This window comes from Stigmatopora nigra, chromosome 12 (genome assembly GCF_051989575.1).
Source record: "Stigmatopora nigra isolate UIUO_SnigA chromosome 12, RoL_Snig_1.1, whole genome shotgun sequence".
Lineage (NCBI taxonomy): Eukaryota > Metazoa > Chordata > Actinopteri > Syngnathiformes > Syngnathidae > Stigmatopora > Stigmatopora nigra.
The window spans coordinates 5,052,733-5,074,816 of record NC_135519.1 but is presented as its reverse complement, the minus strand read 5'-3'; the positions used below and the strand labels follow the sequence as shown (position 1 = coordinate 5,074,816).

At 37.9% G+C, this 22,084-nt stretch overlaps 1 protein-coding gene across 1 annotated transcript in view; it reads left to right on the top strand.

Annotated features, from left to right (window-relative positions):
* macrod2 (mono-ADP ribosylhydrolase 2) overlaps positions 1 to 22,084 on the top strand; it is a 223,478-nt gene that overhangs the window by 28,577 nt on the left and 172,817 nt on the right. The window contains exon 4 of the mRNA XM_077730134.1: positions 18,704 to 18,733. Within this exon, the coding sequence (XP_077586260.1) occupies positions 18,704 to 18,733 (30 nt within the window). The remainder of the gene's footprint in view (positions 1 to 18,703; positions 18,734 to 22,084) is intronic.

Sequence of the window (22,084 nt, the reverse complement as noted above, 5' to 3'; positions counted from 1 at the left end):
TGTCTTGTTAGTCAACTCCAAAACTTCAATGCCAAGATGTTTTCACCTTAGTGTCTAGCAACCGTGCTTTGACACTGTCTTAGGCCTCAGTATATGGGTGTGAACAACCTCCAAATTGCAGTTAGAATTTAAGCGTAACCTCCATTCAGAGTGATACCAAACGTAATATTCATGCCAGCCTGTAGTTGGCATTGCACCTTTTACAAATTACAGTTGCGTTGCAAATTTCCACTTTACTCAATGTCTATGGAAAAAGTTCCTTAAATTATATGATTACCTTAAAAGTAGTAATGGCAGGGGAATAAATGGGCAAATTAAAATCAGGTGGCATTATAAGCTCACCATATGTTGCCGTCTTATGTTTAACAAACGTAATGTGTTTGTGGTAGAGTTGAAATAAATGAACTGAAATAAATCCCCTATTATTCTACTTTTACCGCAACCTCTGCACTCTACTTTATTTACACTTGTCAATGTCTATCATACTGTAATTCGCCTACACTGTTGTTAATATAGTCACCGGTTCTACCATTTGAAGCAGCTGTGACAGTCTACAGTTGCATGGCGTGTTAACCAGTAATCGGCTTGTTAACTAGCTCGGCACATTGCTGCTTGGTTTCCTGTTTTAGCAGCATGTGACTTCATCATTTGACCTTGGGGTTTGAGGATAATGTCCATTGTACATTTAATAATAACCCTCAAAAGTATTTGAGGTCCTTGTAAGATGATATGATTGCCGAAGGATATGCCGACTTGCAAGCTGAACTTTGAGGTCCCACCGTGCTTACGGTGTGTAATGTGTTAAATGTGTTCTTTATTGTCCATCAAAGGTGAGACGAGGGTTCACTGATGGAGTTATTTTGTGCAGTCTTTGTGTACTTTGTAAAATGTGGTTGTCCAATGATATTGGACACCTTGAATTTGAACAGAAACCTAGTATGGAAACAAAACATGAACAAGAAACTGCTTCCATGTTTCTCCTCCAAAGTTTTCAAGAGTTGAGCCAAGATTCTGACAAGTACAATCAACTTCTATGTGCACTGCAGCGGCAGCCACCCCCAACTCTCTCAGGATAGAGGAAGCCCTGAAGAGGCTCTATTTAACCCCTAAGGATTAGTGCTCATGCCTGCTTTAGCACTGGTAAAAGGAAAATGTCTCAGCATATTGAGTCAATAGGGATTTGAGCTCTACTGGATTCCCACATAAAAAAATGAACAAAGAGAAAACAGTCAAGCTTAACGTTAGAGTTGAGCAGAGTTCAATATTTGCCCAGCCCAGGTTACTCTTTGACCTTTTGGTCAGTGCATAGTATAGTGCCAGAAAAATAAATACTGTATACTTTACAGCTTTAATGTCAACCTTATACTTAAAGACAAGACTAAGACAGTTTTGACTATACATTTTCTCCATACAATCACTCCAAAGACAATTACACTCTTAGTGGATATTGATGTTACTTACCACCATAATTTCAAATAAAATGTATTCACACAAGGACACAGACTAAACTGACCAACTCGTGAATAGACGTCTTTATGTAAACTACTGTGTCACTATTGTAGAATGTAGATGAAAAAAGTTCAACTTATTGAGGATGTTTTTTGTCAAGAAAGAACAAACTGCAAACACACAACTCTTAGGAACTTTTGTACTGACAAAACATATCTTATGCCAAAGACTTGACACTTCTGCGAATGTGCAACAGGACAACTTTAGTCGCGGTGTGCTTTTCGGAGGGCGTGGCCTCTGTCAGGGTTGCCTGACAGGCAAGGTTCTGTCTGTTGACTTTACTCCTCAGTTTACATTCCCTTGTGTTTGTCTAGGCTTTCATCACGGCTCCGTTCAAACAAGCGCCGGCAACTGATAAAACACATGCTACATCTAAATCTCTCCCTCACACATGCATTCATACAGCCACATATTTTATGCAAGTGGCATGTGGACGGACTTTGATTTAGAAAAAAAAAATTGGGGGCTTTTGCAGCAGGTGATCATTGGCTTTAATGTCGTGTGGTAAATCACACTGCAGTCTGTTGTTTGGTTGAAATAACAGTTGCGTGAAACATTGAAGTATTCACTTGCTGAAATACTGAAGTGTTCCTGTTCACTGGCATGAAATGCATTACTGACTGTGTCTTAAATTCTAAATGAGGGAAAAAGTTGTGTTTTGACGTTCAGCTCAGCAACTCTGGTGTTTACATTTTTAGGCTGAGTCTCTCGAGCCCCCTCACAGGAAATAATCTGCCAGTCTAGGTTGAAGGATTTGCTTACCTTGTGTGTCTGTCCAATGTTGGCCCTCACAACTATCTAAATTCCTCACCTGCTGTGGGGCCTGGGGGGATGGAGTAGGAGGAGCAGAATGTTACGAGGTTGTTAGGACAGTCTGCAGTGTTGGGTGAACATAATCTCATTGAGATAGCAACAAGGAGCTGTGAATGGTTGAGGTGCAAAGCAGGTGCAATCCACACCTGCATGCCTTTTGTTCCACTGTGCTTGATTAGAGTTCACCATCCTACTAATGTTTATTGTCACTCTTTCCTCACTACTTTTCTCAGTGTGTGTGGTTAGGGCACAAAGGCTCAATTGGGAATTATGCAGACTTCCCTTGAGAAAACACCTCTCACTACTTAGTCTTTAATCACAAGTGCATACAGTCCTCTAGTTCAAATAAGATGTACAGACTCAATACCCTGTCTCATTTTATATATACCTAAATTGGGGTTGTGCCAGGATAGACACGTTTAGTATTAGTGGGCCTACTTTCTTTTTTACTTTTGGATTTGACACCAAATCTTATTTTATAGATACTGGGTGCTATTAAATATATCAATTACTATAACATGTTACTTTCAGTTCATTCTACAATATGATGCCGATGACCCTATTATTTTCCAATTTAGTTTTAGTCCAGTACTATATAACACAATAATTTTTAAACCAAGCGGCAATGATTGTGTGTAATACATCAGAGTTAGGAAAACGATGTGTTATGGCACTTGTTATTTTCCTAAATCAAGATTTTGACTCTAAATGTCATTCACAACAGCATAGTGGTTTGTTACAGATTTGAAATTTAACACATCCAATGTAAAACATACTATTGTTCTTAATAGTGCATATCCGGAAAATTAATGGTGAATACAGTGAAAGATCACTGCTCTGGATTCTTGGTTTTACACTCAATAATTCCTTGTGGGAATCCATCGGCCTGGCGGATGAGTGTTTAGCGTGTCGGCCTCACAGTTCTGGGGTCGAGGATTTGATCCTGGGTCAGTCCTCACTGTGTAGCTACAGTGAGGATACTGTCATCCCGCAATTTGTTCTTAACCACTGAAAGGATGTTTTCATACAGATTCTCCTGGTTCACATTTGGGATCATATCAGAGTGTACATTGGAGCCTCTTATAACCCGCTGCCCTGCACTATATCTCATGGCCAGCTGACCTGAACCCTCAGTGCTTAACAAACTCTCCGTCTTTGTTCATTCAACCATGTTTCCATGGTGACGGCGCTTAGTCACCACAAACAGCATGGGCATACAACCTCAGATGGCCCAGTTTAAAGAGCAGAAGAACAAAGATCCACATAATTTTTGGCAATGGATTTATTACATTGAAGACAAAACCTTATAGTGTCATCTAAAAATGCAGACCGCACTTTGGGATTCTGGTTTTGATTGCTGTGGGGATGTGCTCATGTGCGCTGTAGCCAAAAAGGGGAAAAAATGGGGGCCCATTTGTGTTTACGGTTCATGGAGAGAGCAATTTTCAAGCTGTTAGCTTGTGCCTTCCAAGTCGGCTTTCTTTGGCCATTTCAATGATGCCCTTTGGAATATGACACATGTTGCACTTGTGAATTTCCCTCCCCACAGGTGCAACCATTTACCTATTACCAGTGGGTTGCTTCAGTTATAATAGAACCCTCAAAAGTCTCGGTTTTTCCTGCGGGGGTGGTCACGGTCCCAAATGAGGTGTTAGCGAAGACAAGTAAGTCCTGTCTGGGGAGCATGCTGTCACTGGAAAACCCTGATTATGCACCAGACAAAACCGGCAGTGGATGTGCATTTGCTTCACTCTGTGCTACTTTGGGAGTATTTATTGGTGGATTTTTAAAAACAATCCACCTTTATATTGTGTCTGGCTCTTCATAGCTGCTCTCATTGGAGATTCACATCACTTTCAGTTATTTACGTCACAGTATGAAAATAAGGTATCTATAGAGCCTATGGCTGTGTCATGTTTAAACAGAATTTTTCACATGCAATGGGAAAACAGCCTTCAAATTTACACTTCTCATAAACCAGTTGGGTTTATTTTCTATTTTGTACTGCAAATTTTATATTTGAGTGCAAATTGTCTTCTGTGTAATTGTGTTTTGGGTTTAATTCCACTATATTTCACAGGAAAATTGCAAAGCAAAGTTTTTTTCCACCCCCTTGTTAGTGCTTTAGAGTTCTAAATGATGCCTTTGTTTGGCACGCTTATCCAGGTGTGTTTTTGATTTTGTGTTGGCCATGGCTAGATTGGTTGTGTGAGTATAATTACTAATTTAACTAAAGTGTTTGGGAAAATAAACTGAAAAACGAGTCTGATTTGGGGATCACGCTTTCCAGCTGCCTCCAAGTCTAATCTTCCCAGGTAATTCTCCTCAATCCCATTGATTCTATACAAATGATTGAATTTCAATGCATCACTCATGAGATGGGGTTTGTGTTTGTGTGTGTTGGGCGTCACTCAAATGGATTGGAAAGCAGATGTTCAGTCACAGTTGACAGGTGATAAATGATTTTGCTAGCTTTAAGTGGAATATTTATGGTTGTCTTGTTGTGTGTATATATATAACGTTTTTTTTTTCTGCAAATGTGTAACATGGTCTTTTATTGCAGTGCTCCAATATGTTGTTGCATGTAGTAATGTAAGATTTAGACGGAATTGATTCCTGAATTGTTTCACTGCCATTAATGATCATAGACGTCCAAACATGGGTCTCTTGCCATTCTTCTATTTTAATTAGTTTGGCACTAATAGATGGTAGCAAATAAATGTCTTGTTAATGTCCCTAGTTTTATAGCCAGGTTTGGAATTATAAATATGCTGCAACATGCATAGCTTTGACTCCAATTTGAACCTTTGCATTTCTAATGTGACAGGCTGAAATGAAGATTCCAGGCTGAAGCTAAAATTCGACTAAGTTGTAACCAAGGCTAAAACTTTTAGCACTTGTATTAAGTTGCTGAACTGTTTTAGTGTCTTTTATTAGTTAAGACAATACAACTTTCACATCTATTCAACAATGCTATCCATGCATACTGTGGACCATTTTCTTTTCCCTGCCCTTTATTCAAACTAATTGCACTGAAGTGTTTAGAATAACACTGCATTCAGAGAGAGTTTGGTCCTACTTAATCACCTTTCCTAATGAATTGCCTGTCACACCAGTCAACAATGCATAGCAGCTCCAGATGCGTTGGTCCATATTAAGTCTATTGTATATAAAATGAAGCCTCCCCTAAATTGGAGTCCTGAGGAGACTCGCTGGGGTTCTTTAAGTACACCTCTACATTGTTTGCAGGTCACAGATCATCAAATGTTGCATATGAATCCATGCAAGGAGAAATATTGAAGTTAAGTGTTCAATTCAGTGTCCCAAATGCAGTTGGAATTCAGCACAATATATATTTCTTTTCTCCCCACGTATTGGCTTCAGCCACCTTAATTTATCTCTCCCCGCACTTCGTCTCAGTGCACATGTTTTTCATTTGCGTGGATCAGGAGCATTCTGTGCTTTCATCTGGAGACCTCCCACACCAATCATATCATAACAACTTTGTGAAAGATGGGCAACTCTCGGCTCAATCTCTACATCTGCAATGTATGGCAATCAGTAAATTGCTCTCTAAAGTGCAATGAAAATGCATTAGGAAAGGGCTGTGATCAGGGCCAGAACACCGTGGATCAGAGCCGCTAAGCCTATTGTCTCTCTGGAGAAAGAAGGACTTGAGTAGACATGGTTGACTATTCTGACTTTCTTTGCAACTAATTGCAAAGTTGAAATGTCCTGATCCACAGTTTAATCTTCATTCTCCTGCTCTGGCTGTCACTCACTGAGCCATCGGGTCTTATTTCCTGTGGTCATGTGTGCTTGTATGGCATCATTAGCTGAGGTTCAGCCCTTTCCTGTATTAAGCCACTTATAGATTCCCTGTTGCTCTTTTTAGGAAGGGTCAACAACACCCTGACAGGTCTTAGTGTGTGTTGGTGTGTAAAACTCAAATACCAAAATCCTAGTGGCTTTTTTTATCCTCTTGAACAAGAACTTAAACTGTGGCGATGAGACAACATACTACACCTGTAACATGCTGTCAAAATAGCAAAGTAACAGCATAGATCAGCGACTAAAGAGCAGCAACAAACTCCAGGAGGCACTTTAATTTGTGGCTCGAGTTGAACTGAAGTTTGGATCTTTGGTCAGTTACTACCTTGTACAAAAAGGTACAATTATACCTGGATCATGTGGTGTCAAGCAGCAAGGAACATTGACTCTGTGCAGTGGCATAAAGTTCAGCTTGTTTTTTTTAACATGTGAGTTTTGGATTTGGGTTGCTCAGACCAAAAAGTTAAATTGAGTGCTGGTTGTTAGCACGCAAGTCTGTAACGGGCCATTTTCTGTTGATTCGGTTGTCGTGTCTCTGTGTAAACATTCCCTGAGAACTTTGTGTCACCAAAGGAGATGTAGCTTTTGAAGACGTGAACTGTAGGTAGTGTCATCCTGTGTGGCCATTCTTTACAGCTTTTTCGGAGGCTGTTTGCTCTTTTAATTAGACTGTGAGCGATCATAGATTACAGTAGTCAAGTAGGAGGTACTCTGTCCCAGCTGTGAGAAACTCTCCTTTCACTTTTGCCCCCCCTATGCAGCTGGCCTCCTGTTCTACAACTCACACGTGGAGGGTGGGCCCTCAGTCATGCCAACACTGACTAGACGAGACAATTTTTTTATCCCAGTGACACTGTACAGTTGTTATAAAATATGCATGACACATTGAAATACAAAAACAGCAACTGATTGTTGTTTGGCAGGGAAAATGTATTGTTGGAATGCCTTTTAAGCCCAGAATGTCCCCCCTCGTTTGAGTTCAGTTTGCACTTCCCAACACTTTAACATATCTCATTGCAAGGCTGCATGTGTGTGGTCTCTGTGTGGTGTGGAACAAAAATATACACAAGATTCTTAACGGAATTTCCCCTTAAGGGATTAAAATTAGATGGGTGAATCTATAAACAAAACAGTCCACTTGTTTTACAGTCTTGGAAAACCATGTAAAAGGCCTGGAAAAGTATTCTGCATTCCTGTTGAAAGAAAATATTTCAACTGTCTTCTATAGTCATTAGGATAGCATTCCAACTAGACTGTCACTGAAAATATATACTAGTATAACCATGCATTGTAATTTGGCTCATAAATACTGAGGCTAATCGTAATCTCTCTCTGGTTTCCTTCTAAGTGAGAAAGTACACTTCTTCCACACATCTAGCATTACCTGACACAGTTAACCACAAATAAATATTCTTTAATCTGTGTTCATAGTTTGTGAATTTGCATTCACCACTTTATTTCAGTATTGTAGTGCTTCATGAAGGTTTGCAATTTGGAAAATATATGATGGAATCCTTGTTCATCTTGCTTTATTTCTCATTAAAGAACACCAAGGCGACAACTAAAGCCTTGTTTTCTTTGCCATGTCATTGTAAACAACACTTTATTGGCAACTTATCATTTATTCACTTGATCAAAGCAGTCTTCAGTAAAATGCTTTGATCAAACCAACATAATAGGCCACATACTGGCTGGTCCGCTTCCCCTTGAGGTGATTGTGTGCCTTTTTTAAAGTTGTCAGTATTGAATTCTTTGCTTGTCTAATGCTTTGAGCGTAATCTTCACCCAAATCCATTCTGCCTTACTGTAAACCATGTGTATAAACCAATAAAGTAGCTGATCTAAGAATGTGTCACATCTTGGAAACTGTTTTGTTAGACAGTAGTGCTCTGAATGGGTCTGAAGCTGTTGATTTTATTCTTCATGGGTAGGAGGGGGAAGAAAAAAAAGCTAATCCAATTTAACACTTTGCAGAGTTGAAGGTGCACTCCAGTGTCTTTAATAGTAAGCTGAGCTGGAACTTTACTGATGGCTTCTCATAATTATAGAACTTCCATTAATGAATACAAAGTTCTCTTTGGTTTAAGGGGTTGCCCTAATCCGCACAGTGTCATTCTGCCAACACTTTCAAAAGGCAGCCCAGTACGTGAATTTAGCAATGTCATGGTAATTATGTCATGAAAAGATGCTTCCCTCTTGGCATCTTCAAAAAGCCTTGATGGGATTATTGAAAAGCTCAGCCAAATTATTTCCGAGTTGATTAATATTTTGTGGATATTATTGGTAAAAAGACTTAATTCACATTTTGAAATTCATGCATGGCAATCTCCCCCTTTATTCTCTTGTCGTTATTGAGATTGTTTTATTTTATTATTATTTTATTACAGCAACTGTTGATTGGAGAGACTTGCTGATGCAATGTAGCCCAACCTTTTGGTCCAGCTGAAAATCTACTCATTTAAAGCTATAGCACTTATATTAACTCATTTTCATCAAATTTTATCCCCAGGAATCAAACCCCAGAAATTATTTCAACATCTAATTTTTCGCATCGACCTAATGTCATCAAAAGTTAATGTCTGCGGACCATAAACACAGTGCCAATGTATTTTAGTTTTGTGTGAACCAGTCTATCTGTATAACTGCTAGTTTCATTTTCTATATCCCAGCATCTTCCCTGAATGGTCTTTTAATCATCTCTATTATACACTATGCTCATGTCACTAATTAAACTCTTTTATCTGCAAAGGTTAAGCTATCCTTGAACTGTAGATCGATACCATGGATAGAGGTCTCAATGATCCAAAATAGTTTTTCCTGTTCCCAAGCCAATACATATTTTCTTTCTTTTTACAATGTTTAACAGTTAGATTGAATTTGACAAACACATGACTTTCTGACCTTTTTGCTCAAGCAATCTGTCATGTTTGCCCTTTTGGTTTACAAGAAAGCAAAAAAAGAAAAATAAAATAAACAAAAAAAACTGCAATTGTAAACGTGCTCTGCATACAGTACAACAGATCTCCCACTGTTAGTCTTAGACTGTAACATCTTATCCAGGAGGTGTGAAACCTTGTAAGGTATTGTTCGTCAGATGTAGCCAATAAAACTCTAAAACATGGATGCAGGTTTTAGAAAATGAAAACAACGAAAATATTCCACAAATTGCTTTTGATTTGACTGCTATGATTAGCCTAAAAAGGTAATAGTTGTCACATGATGGACAAAAATGGACTGTCATTGTGTGTTTTTGTCAGAATGTGGAATTGGTTTATTTGTTCAGGTATTATTGTCTGTCTTACACTAAAATGTCTAATTTAACTACAATGAGATTATGACATTAGAAACCATCTCAGAATTGGTAGGCGATATAGCCTCAACCTTATTCCAAGCAAATTTGCAATTAAAATATTGATAAACATGGCAACAAACTGCTGCTTCTTCAGATTAACAGCATTTCTATTGCACGCAATACAAAAGCCGAACTTGTTTTACACCGCAATGTAAATAAATCTAGTATAATATTTAACCAACATAGCTTGAAGGCAAGACGGAGTGGCCAGCTTGTGTTAACAATTTAACAATAACAGTATATATTTGCAATTAAAAAAACTAATAACAAAAAACACCAAATCATCAAAGAAAGCTTCATCCAGTGATGCAATAAACTTAAAGCATTCATCAAGTGCACAGTGCACCATTAACTGCACTGACGGCTCACCTAAAGTGTGAAACACATCACAGTGTAACTGGTTTGTTTGTGTGATTTTTGTTTGCTGTTTTTTTTTTTTTTTTTTTATTTTTTTTATAGAGTTGACAAAGTGAAGTAGGCCTATGTTCACTGACCCACCCCCATAGTTCGAGGGGTATGACACAGGAACACAAAACCTCACAACCTCATGTAAAACCGGTCTGTTTGGCCAAAAGAGCCTCCGGGAACTGCTTCAAGATTTTACCCACATTTACTTGCTCTTCTTCTAATAGTCAATGTGAACTTTAGAGTAAGTGCCGCTTGACAAAGACACATTGGAGTCACTTAATATGCCTTCCAGGCAAAGCCCTTGTCACCCTCATTTCAAACTCCCTACGCCTCTCGAGGATTTTTATAAATCTGTAGAAACTTAAAAGTCAGGCTCAGGCTAAGTTTAGTCATCGTCATGTAATAGTTCATGCATACTATATATTTGTTAGCTAATCAAATTTTGAATATAAAGTAGTATTAGAATGGTTACAACAGCTCCATTGTAGGGTGTAGCAAAAAAAAAAGCCTTTGAGGCATGTCGATTAATTTTTGCAATTATTCAGCTCTGTAAAGTTCAGTATGAGGGTGGCAATATCACAGAGAGAATCAACTATTGTGAATCTATTTTTCTAGTTAAGTTCCCCCAAGGTGATTGTTTCACCTCGTAAGCCTGCAATGTCATTTATTTCTTCTGATGCAGATGATTCTCTTTCTTTCTTGTCGGTGTGTGGGAGGATCATTTTTTAAATGTCTTTTCCCCTAAAATAAAGCACTCAATATAGGCTTACTTCCCATTTTTAGGAAAATAGGTCCCCCCTCTGTTAGAAGTTTCAGTGCAGGCTCCGATATGGAGTGGGTGTTGTTGTTTTTTAGTATATATCAGTCTCCTCTAATTTGAATCTTACAAAGCTCTTTTTTTTGCATTGTTTAGTCGTTGTGAACACACAGTTAGCCAAGACTGTAAATTAACCTACATATTATTTGGTGTTTGTGTATATAGTGGAAAAATGACACATTGCAACTTAAAAATGTGTCACCTGTGATGCACTCTGAACAGTAAAACAATACAAAACTCTTTCACCAGAGCAAATGTTAAATAATTTCTTCTAAACCTCAACCTTGATTATACTGTAACTAAAGAGAGCATTTCTTGCAATGTTGAGTATACGCTATATAATTCAAAGAGCGGAATAAAAAATATGAACAAAGATTGGCAGTTAAAAAAAACCCAAAGGTAATTATGTTCTTCATAACTTCTTACAACTAGGAATGTGGCTGTCTTAAAAGTGGGCTTTTTAACAAATTCCCTGCACTTTAATAAAAAAAGAAAGATGTTATTCCGAAGGCTGTGTTTGGAGGCCTGCTCAAATTACCAATGACATTTGCATACAGTACATAGTGTAAATCCGTCCATTAAAACACTTTAGTACTAATCTACTGTACATATCCATTATTTTAATGTCCTGATTTGAATCTTAACCTTTCAGGATCTCAATGCGCTTCAGTAAACCCTGTTTGTCTTAATTTAGATTTACACATTAGATAAATTATTCTATGCCGCAATCTTCAGCAATCCCTTATACTAATAGTAATGGATATATTTGGTTTCATCCCATCTGGATTTAGACAAGCCCCCCTACAAAGAGTGCTTTCTTTAAGATGTTTTTTTTTACCGTTTTCTGTCTGGGAAGTCTGGGATTTAAATGGGATCTGTCTGGCGCTGGAACTCACTTCACACTTAACCTCTATTGTAACAGTGCTATAAACAAATTGACACCAGCAAAAATTAAAAGTGAGTGCTAGTGCTGGTTAAATGCGTTTTGCTGAGTAATTCCAATTGACATTTATTGTATGGAAAGGACCACCATACAACCTTGCCCCTAACTCCTGCTCTTCCAAAATATGGACTACATCGTCCTGACGTTAACAGCTGGTCAGCCTAAGGATAGCCACAGTAGCCTCTTTTTTTCAGTTAGCTGTTTCAGTCATTCAGTTGTTTTTTTCCCCTTCTATACATTGTGTAAATTGCACTGGGAAGAAGAATTATGGCAATTAACTGTCAAAGAGGTAGTAACACTTTTGTGTTGTTTTACCTAGGATTGTGTGAAGGGAGGTTGTCTGTTTACCTTGTTTATTCAGGGTTGTGAGTTTTGAATAGTGAAAGGCACATGGAGCCTTGCTTTTTTAGCCCCCTTAGTAGTACCGGCGTGATTATGCCAAATGAATGGTATGCCATTAGGTAATACAAGGCCATGTGAAATATACTGTCCCTATAAATTGTGTTTTGAATAGTAAATTTGAAAAAAAAATCCAAATATTTTACCGGATTGACCAGCAAAGGTCACTGTGGTGTATAACCACAGTGACTGTGCTCTCATATAAAACTTTTTTTTATTTATTTTTTTTACCCTATTTCATTTAAATACAGTATTTAAAGGTATGGTCTAAAATAATGCATTCCCCTGTGTTGAAGTCATCACCTAAAGCTTCCCTTTCTTTCCATCTTCTAAGGAAATGGGGGGCTGGATAGTTGCAGGTAGATGTATATTTATGAGGAGGATGTGTATTTCCGGGGGAAAAAAACAATGTTGTGAAAGGTGACCTTGTTAGATAAAAGGAGGGGTTGGAAGCCAAATGATGAAAGAGAATGGGATCATCACGGACTCATTAATGTTGATTTGAAGGTCAGGTAATTATAACAATAGACATGGTCCGTTTTTTGGCATCTGTTATTGTTGGTTTATCATAAAGGTGACAAGCATGCAAAAGAAAGGAATTAATCACGGTGACACCAAACTGTTGTCACTTTGATACATTCAGACATCATTACAGTCTTGCTTTCTGCTTGATGCTGAAAAAAAAAACATCTCAGCAGCAAGTGACGAACATGAACACTCTGGTTTTAGGAGTGTTGGTTTTCAGGTAGACCCCACACAGCTCTATTTAAGGAGGCTCTAATTAAAAAAAAAAAGGCCCAAACTCCAAACAGATGGCAAAGTATTGTGTTTCTATTGAATTGTCAAATTTAAACATTAGTGTTCCTTGCCTGCAAATATCATGTCAAGTGTATTTACATAGCCTTTAATCATAAAGGAGACTTGGAGGGCTTCAAAACGGATTACAGTAAGCCTCTTAAAACCTGACAATTCTAAATGATAACCAAATATAACAGTTTATAAGTGAAGGAATTGCATTTTTGGGGAGGTGGGGAACAGCACTACATTATTCAAAGGTGACACATTGAGTAATAGGTGTGGGGGATTAAAAAAGTAAAACTTAAAAAGGTAGACACTATATTTATCTCCAGAAAAATAAAGTGTACATCTATTCAACCAAGGCACAGTTTACCATTATCAAATATGAATGCAATCATAATCCTTGTGAATTGCCAAGCATGTCAATGTGTTCCTTCTGTATATATTATGCCATCATTTTAGCTTTTTTACATTAATTATTCAAGTGGTGTCTGGATAATGCTTTGAAAATCATGCACAGTTATGCCACAGTTGCATCATTTTTACAAACTTGTCTTTGTCAGTGTTAGAGCGTGTGCGGCTAAAATAGTGCCACCCCCGAATTTGTCTGAGTCTGTTGGGCTTCACTGGGATTACTTGAAGTTGTAAAGAACAAAAAAAGCCACTATAATCAGGAAAGACAGCATGCTTGGTGTGGTGCGGCATGCATTTTTAATACACCACAAATAAGAAATACCACCGCTGCCTCTTCTCCTTCATTCCACAACTGGTGCATTTGTAAGTCTCATTTGGAATTTGCAATTTTAACGAGGAATAAAAGCATCATTGAAGAACACTCCAGTTTAAAATCACACAATTCAAAAGAAAGACATGTGATGGGCTGCTGTAGAAATCAAATCCATACTCGAATATTTCCAGTGGAGCTGCTTCAAACTTCCGTGCATCTGCGTTAATGCTGGTATGGCATGTGATTGCATGTGTGCATAGGCCTAGTGGCAGTGCTTGTTAGGAAGCTTGTTCAAGTGGAAACAAGTGTGTGTCTATGTATTCCTCACACAAATACAGTTCACCAAAAGCTTGACTAACTCTTGGAACATCAATTTTTTGGGCTGACATTTTGGGCATCAAATCACAACAAGGGGAACAGCTCAAATATTCTCGGGGGTCAGTTTATTCCAACCAGATTGGTCACTGTGTCCATGCTTCTTCTGTATACACAGTTTATTGTGTAGTTGTAATGAAGACCTAACTAATATTAAAGGGTGTAAAGGTACATTGATAGTAGCTGTCCTCCACTTTTATCAGCCTTTCTGATATTATTTACATCTTTCTCTTTAAGTTCTGTGTTTTTCACTTTCTTATATTTCCTTTCTGCTGGGATGGACGGGATGTTGGCTTTCCCAGACTTTCCCTTTAAGGGAACTCATGAGAGCCTGGTTAAGTATGATGACATGTGCAGCAGTATTCAATTAAGTCAAGGTTCAGCTAATGTGGCTAGAAGCAGAGGCCAGACAGTAGATCTGTTTACTACCTTGAGGTTTTGTGGTTGTGCACCACTACTTTCCATTTAGCTGCATGATCGAGAACTGTGCCGATAATGCTAAGCAAGGAAGCCAAAACATCCTTTTTTTCTTACACATTGTAATACAATGCAGTGCGTAGATGCTTTACAAGGATACACACAGACTGAGAGTAGAGACAGTGGAGGGCGAGAATCTTGATGCAGTGTCACAATTCATAAACTGGGGCTGTCATACCTTCCGGCTCTGTAATCAATATTTTCATCACTATGGAAATTATGGGCAGTTTTACTCTATTTGCGACCATTGGCTTTGGGGTGTGTGAGAATGTTGTGGCCATTGGGAGTTCAAAAGACGAACAGGAAGTGGGTGTTTCCACAGTGACCTGGAAGGCATGTGGTAGATGAGTTAGACCAATGTTGTAGACAAGAAGTTACTAATGACCTGTCAACTCCAGGGAGCCAATCCATTGAGATTTATGGCACACACGATGATTACCATTGGGTCATGTCACCACACATCTTTGTGTGTATACATATTTGAATGAATAAAGCAAAGAGTTACCATATGGTCTAATTTTGTCGAATGACACCTATCTTTAAGGATCAGAAACAAATATTAAACATTAACTCATTGACTGTGATACTAGATTGACTGTGCAAAATTAATTTGCTGGAGTTCAAGACACAATAATTTTAATGTCCGATACTAATAAATAATGGAAGCTATTCCACCATTACTTCATTGGCTGCCATTTTTGGTAATAGACAGTTACACTGAGAGGGGCTGGCAGCAATCAAATTTATTGACAAATGGTTCAGTGCCAGCCATCCTTGTTCAATTGGATTTAATGTCTATTGCTGTCAGTGGGAGGGAATCTATAAAACTAATTTTATTAGTGGGGCTTTGTAATATAGATATAGAGATAAACTAATTATTAGCTTTCTTTTAGTACTTCCCAAAATAGAGAAATGCGTTGATTCTATGCTTGGTAGAGTATCTAAACTCATATGATGTATCAATTCCATTGAGAGCTATGTATTAATACTCGATTCTCCATAAAATACACTTCATGCGGTTATCATGGCCAAATATGGATTTCTGATTTAATTTTCACTCGGGGTAATTGAAGTATCTCGGTGCAAGGTCTTAGTGAATAAGGCACAAAACCTATAGTGCACAAAATGTTAAGGACCTGATTTAATAAAGTACAAAGAACTGGACAAACACACTGACAGATTGGACAAAATTTTGCAACAAATATTGTGTGGGATCTGCTAAGATATTTCTTCTCTGTGCTGAGAGATGGTGTGTGACCATCATTTTCCAATAAGGTTTTTTTGTCTTTATGTAACTTTCATTTACACAAGTGAAAATTTAGTAGAGCCATTAGCGTGAAATGATGGTTGAAGGAATGGAATTGGAAGTGCTTGTAAAAGAGGTTAACCCTTAAATGACATGACTATAGAAAATATAAACGTCACTGTCTTTTAAAGATCTAGCAAACAGCATAAAAGCCACATTTTTGTTGATTTAACTGGCACAGAGTGTCCCTTAATATAATATGGTGTTAAAAACCTGGGACAGTACACTCAAAGAAAAGGAATGCTTTTGAAAAGCCCCAGTACCAATGTCACAGTGTGCTGAAGTACCCAGATGCAAGAAAAGGCAGAGTTGACAGGATTGTTTTTTATAGACAAAAAGGCATGACTGCTTCTTTTGACCATCTGCCCAATGCTCATTCAAAAGATGCAAAATTGCTTTGTTTAGTAGACAATATATTAGGACAATTTTAGTTTCTCGCCTTTCAAGATCGTTTACACAAGTGAAAACGCTATTTTATCCCTGTCACTTCTCATTTCGCCTGTCCAACCTCTTCAGTACCATAACACAGTCGTCAATACACACATTTTACTAAAGTTTTTCAGACCTGATATTCAAAAGTGTCAATATTAGCCCCAACATCAATCACCGTCAATGTTTAAATTAAACAATTTTATCCACTTCTCCAGAATGTTCAGCAGAAATGAACAGCACATCAATTTTACGGAAGCCCAGCTATTAAATTTTCTTCCACATCTGTTTGCCAGAATAACCAAGTTGGCCCCTGGGTTCCTCTCACCCAGCTGCCCCCCCACCCCCCACCTTTTTCCTATTCCCTATTTGTTCTTTTGAGAATGTTATTTTAGAAGTGTTATTCAGGCTCCAGATATTTTGTAGTCATACATGGCAGGGCTAGCTTACAGATAAACAACCAAAATGTATTTCATGATATTCTGACAATAAAAAGGGAGGAAATGGAGGAGACAGGAAATGAAAAGGCACATTTTTACCTTGCTACCTTGCTGCTTTCATATTTATTCCACCAATAAGAGATGGGATGGTTGCCAAACAGTATCTACAATGCAAAGTCACGTTACATGGATAAAAAAAATAATATAAAAAACACTGCTATTGTTATCTCACGTCCTGAAAACTATGAATGAGCCTGTCTCAAACACTAATTTTCAAGATTTGTCAGACTGATTATAAATCACATATTCACTCCCTGATTAGGTATGGGGTAAATGAAGCAGCTCCCTCTGGTATGCATTTCCATAATGTCAAGTAATTAAACCACAGTGTTGTAAAAGATCAGGCAAAAAAAGCCTCTGCAGGTGACTTGATCGACTTAAAATAAATAAAAATCAATAAAAATAGTTATCAACTTGTTTTTAGATGAGCACTGATACAGTATCAATAGCAAATAACATTTAACCCTAAATTTCCATTTTGGTTTTTAATACAAAACATAAATAAACCTTTTAAATATGAAATTGCAGAGTTTTCTATTTTATTTGAATATCTAAATAGGAAATATTTACTTGTGAAAAATATCTACTGTGTACTCATTGCTTTGCCATGACTACAATAGTGTCCAATTCATTTAAAATGAGTGAATTGGCCGTAAATGCTCATGTTTCAGTGCTATCAACGGTCCTACACATCTAGTCCATTTTGACAGGGAAGGCTAATAGTAGTATTCACTTTCTGCCTATCCCAGTCAAAATGGCTTGGATGTCTTGAGCTGTCAATGACACACTTTTTTGATATGGCCTTGACAATCAAAAGGTATACATCAACCTCCACTGAAAAATACCATTGTAAACATGACAGCAAATTATTTGAATATCTTCTCTGGATTGGTCTAGTACGTTGTGCACCTACAATATATGCACACAGGAGAAAAAAAAAAAAACTACAACAGCCCTTTGATGAACCAAATTCTGCAGCGGGGGAGCTTCTCTTTGTCCCTCTTCCCACGCACGCGAGCTGCTCAGTGACAACAATGCAAAGCCATGATGGTGCCACGGAAAGTTGTGGAAGCGCCATAAGTCCTCGTGTCTGTGCTGCAATTGTACTACTTTCCCTGACATTACATGTTCATTATCTGTTGCTTTCCCTCTGATTTTCTTTTTCTTTCAAAATAATAAGCATTAACTGGACTACTTTTGACTGCTAATGACCTAGCTGGAGCAGAAGATCATTAGATGAATTTTTTTTTTTTTGTATGAATGTTCCATTACCCGTTGTCTGAACTGAACTTCAAACACTAACTTCCTACTTTCTTTAAAACCCAAATTAACTGATGTATTCTCAACAACTCCTCCTTATAATCTTTCTCCTTTTTATGTGGAACGGATCTCTCTGACGGGGTAAAACTAAAATAGGTTAATTGATGGATGATACAATCATCACTTAAATTACTGCCATTATTTGTCTTTAATTTGAACCAACACACTTTAATCATGTTCAGGAATGGACTTTACTTTTGTATCCAACTGGTTGCTTTTTCATAAATCACATCATCAAGAGAGGTTATGTTTATTCACCATCATATTTGTGTCTATCCATTTTAATGACTTGTTTCCATAACAACTCAAAATTTCAGATGTATATTGTATATTTTACAGAGATGGACATAACATTTCCGCACCGCCAGGCACTTTTCATTGATTTAACTGCACTGTTATAATATAACCTTGCCCTAAGGATTATATCTGAAAATGAGTGTACTTTGTTGTTGGATTATGCAATTTGATTGTTTTTCACAGGGTTTCCACATAAAAAAATGTACAAACAAAGCCTGGTGGTAGAAAAGCCCCTGTTGGCGCGCCATTTTCTTCCACCAGGCTTATAAAACACGAGTGGAAGAAAGACAGTTCCATTAGAAAATGAAACATTTTTGCATGGCAAAAATACAGCTATTAAATCATCTATATGTGTAGTACTTACTTTCCATTATATCTGACATTTTGTTTCTCTCTTTTCAGCAAATTCAAGTCTACTCGGAGGAGGGGGTGGTAAGTGAAAATCTTTATATTTTGCCCATTGTTTTTTGTGACTTTTAGGTGTAAAGGCATAAATGTACCTCCTAAAGTGAAAATTACAATCTCTTCTAAATTTGACACGAGCATGAAAAATGTTCTCAGGAATGCCAATTCAGAATACTTACAACATTTCACTATTTAATTCCCATTAATAGTCTTTATCCGTTCTCAAACTAAACAAGTCAGGGATTTCAATTCAAAGGCCCTTGTCTGTTCAATGTATGTTCATCAAGTGTCCGGGTTGAACGTGACTGAATCTAACATTGAAAACATGAGCGTGAAGTACAGCACAACCTTGCATTGTGCCACACTGAGAGATGGTCATTACTTTACTAGCCTGCCGAAGCACATTATCATCAAAGCAGCCAAGGAAATCTTGAGCAGCCAACCGTGGTGTTGGAATAATGGGGCGAAAGCTGGAATGCTGCTGCCCAAACCTCTTTCTTTTCCTGAAATTTAACTTTGTCAGTGACATGATTGGAATAATCATTTCCCACCCACAGCGTGATGAAAGTGTCTAGTTAGATTTTAAGTGGTACTTTTTGTATCTGAAAATGAACATTTCCATAGTAGTAGTAGTAATCCATTGTACCTCAATGAATGAGTGGTTACCATGTCTGTCTTTCTGTTTGGAGATTGTGGGTTCCAAACATATTGTGTGGGTTTTCTCTGGGTGCTCTTGTTTCCTCTTACACCCCAAAAAAACTGCCTGGCTGGTTGAACACTCAATTGCCCTTTGTTATGAGTGTGAGCAGGAATGGTTGCCTGTCACCTTGTGCCCTGCGATTGGCTGACAACTCTATTGGCACAACACCTGCTGCACATAGTTGGCTGAGTATAATAATCCATGTTTTTTTGTCCATGGTTGTTTTTCTGGATTAATTTCTGGAATGCACTATGTGCCCACGTTCTCAAGCAATCTGCAATAAAAATGTATCATTAAGAAGGAAGGGACAGTTACCTGTAGAGCAGCGCAGTGTCGTTTTGAGTGCACACTGTGCTGATGAAATCTCATTGGCATCTAATCACTCTACCTGGAGTGGCTCTTATGATCTGGTGGGTAAGACTGTATTCTTACAGCTGAAGCTTCTTAGCAGAACACCCTCCTACTCTGTATCAATGTGTAAGTGCTCTTAGCCAAGAGGTTCAGTGATTGAGATCAGAGGTTATGCTGCATCTTCATAATCTAGCCAAGTTCTCCAAGTGTGATATGCACTTCACCAGATTGTCTGTTTTCGGCCCAACTTGCTATTGATTTAATACACCCTAAATTGAAACAATATGAGTTGCTTTAAAGTTCAATCTCAGGACATGCCACAATATAGTAGAATTTATATCTTCTATTGCTTTGCCCAAGATATGGAATTACACCTCAGCCCATGATCACAAACCCCTAGTTCCCACTAAAGTGTCTTTAAATAAATAAAAGCCCTGACTTTGATTTTTATCCTCAATATTCTAAGGAGATGTTTTTGACATTCAGAGTGCATACTCGACAACAGTGATGGCAAGACACTTACCCTCATCTATGCTTATTAATTCTAATTGCCTTGAGTGGCTCTTTGTTTAAAACATCTTTCCAATCATTTTAATGTGTCCTTATTTAAAAAAAAAAATAGCAAAAACAAGGCCAATAAACTAAAGGATAGATTATTTTTTTTTCCATTTAAGCATGGGATTTTTACTTTTGTGAAAGCAAACAAAATGGATGCTTCCAATCAAGGACAGTTTTCCGACTTTAAAAAGAACGATGACCGTGATTAAGCAAACACGCTCTCGTGTCTTTATCACCCCGAGGTGGCTGCTGAAGCTGCAAACCCTTCTCACCCGGGCCCTCCCTATACCTTTATCTGTGGCTTGGCGTGAGAATACCTTCTCCCTAGGTGGTTGGTAGAAAGGATCGATGTGCAGAGGGGATATGCTCTCATACCTCTCTTATCACCCAGCTGTCCTCTCAGGGCTTTGCAGAGGAGAAGTTTCACAACAGGATGATTCATCATGTTTGGACTCATGCAGCAGAGCCTTATTTAGTTCCCACAGATTAGGATCCTGGCCTCCCACTAACACTACTTTACCAAAACTAACAACAAACCTTACTCCATGTGAAGAAATTTTGACTTTTATAGGACAATTTGCTATTTTTTATCATTTTAAAACAATTTTATAGAGATTACTTATGTCATTGAGTATAATTTATTATAAGTAAGTGAGACTTTAGGTGGAAACATTTTTTTGTCGTGGGCGTAATAATTGTTTTAAGTTATCAAGACAGAATAACAAGAAATACAGTATGATCTGTTATGCTCCAGTGCTTGGTTTAATCTTATGAAACCACTAATGGGAATTCTCTGTGGGCTGCATAGTTTCACTTTTATGTATACAATGGAGTTAACGAAAATAGCCCTGTTATCTGCATTAGACATATTGGTCTCACTGGGATTTTGTGCATACATGGAGGGGAAATAACAATGATCTCTGATAATAGCACACTAAATGAGGCCTCTGTGAATAGATGATAATTATGAATGCTACTTAGTTGATCTTGTAATGTCTGGCTGAATGCTGGTTGCGGAGGTACACATCCTGTTGTCCATCACACTGCCACTGCAGTGTGTCAAAAGGAACATAACTTTGTATTGGGAGCCTTGTAATGATGCCATGTGTAAGCGGGAGCTTTCCCTCTTTTTTAGATGTCTTCGTTTAGAAAATGGGGGCTGCCTCTTTATCATTCTCAGCACTATTGTTATCCATTTAGTAATAAGCTTTGACTAGACCATACAAACAAATTGCATTTCTAGGGGCTCCTTGCTCACCTTCACTCAAGCAATGTAACAATTCTGTGTTTTTTCGTAGTTCCTATTTCTGGCCAAAGTTCACTGAATTAACCAGCCTTATCTAATGCTTGCGTAACACCGACTGTAGCACTGCATGCCCTTAGGTTGTCTTCGTTGGTGTGAGTATGCAAACACATCACTGGATTAATTATTGTTGATGTTTCTCGGTTTGTAGATGGCTTTGCTGCCTTTACTGTGGTTATCTTCTTTCGATACATCAAAATTCTAACGCCCCTGCCTTGTAGAGATATTTGCACAGCCAGTTGTTTGGAGAAAAATAATGAGTATTAATGTTCAGATCTGTTTCTTTTAAATTTTTATTTAAATGTATGTTTACTGCAGACATTCAGTCACGAAAATAAGGAGCCCAAACAAGACTATTGTTAGAAATTATGCAACCAATATTACATATATCCTATTTTTTCCTATTTCTAAATCTGATATTCCAAAAATGACCATATCTAGCTGTGGTACTGTACCTAAGTATCAG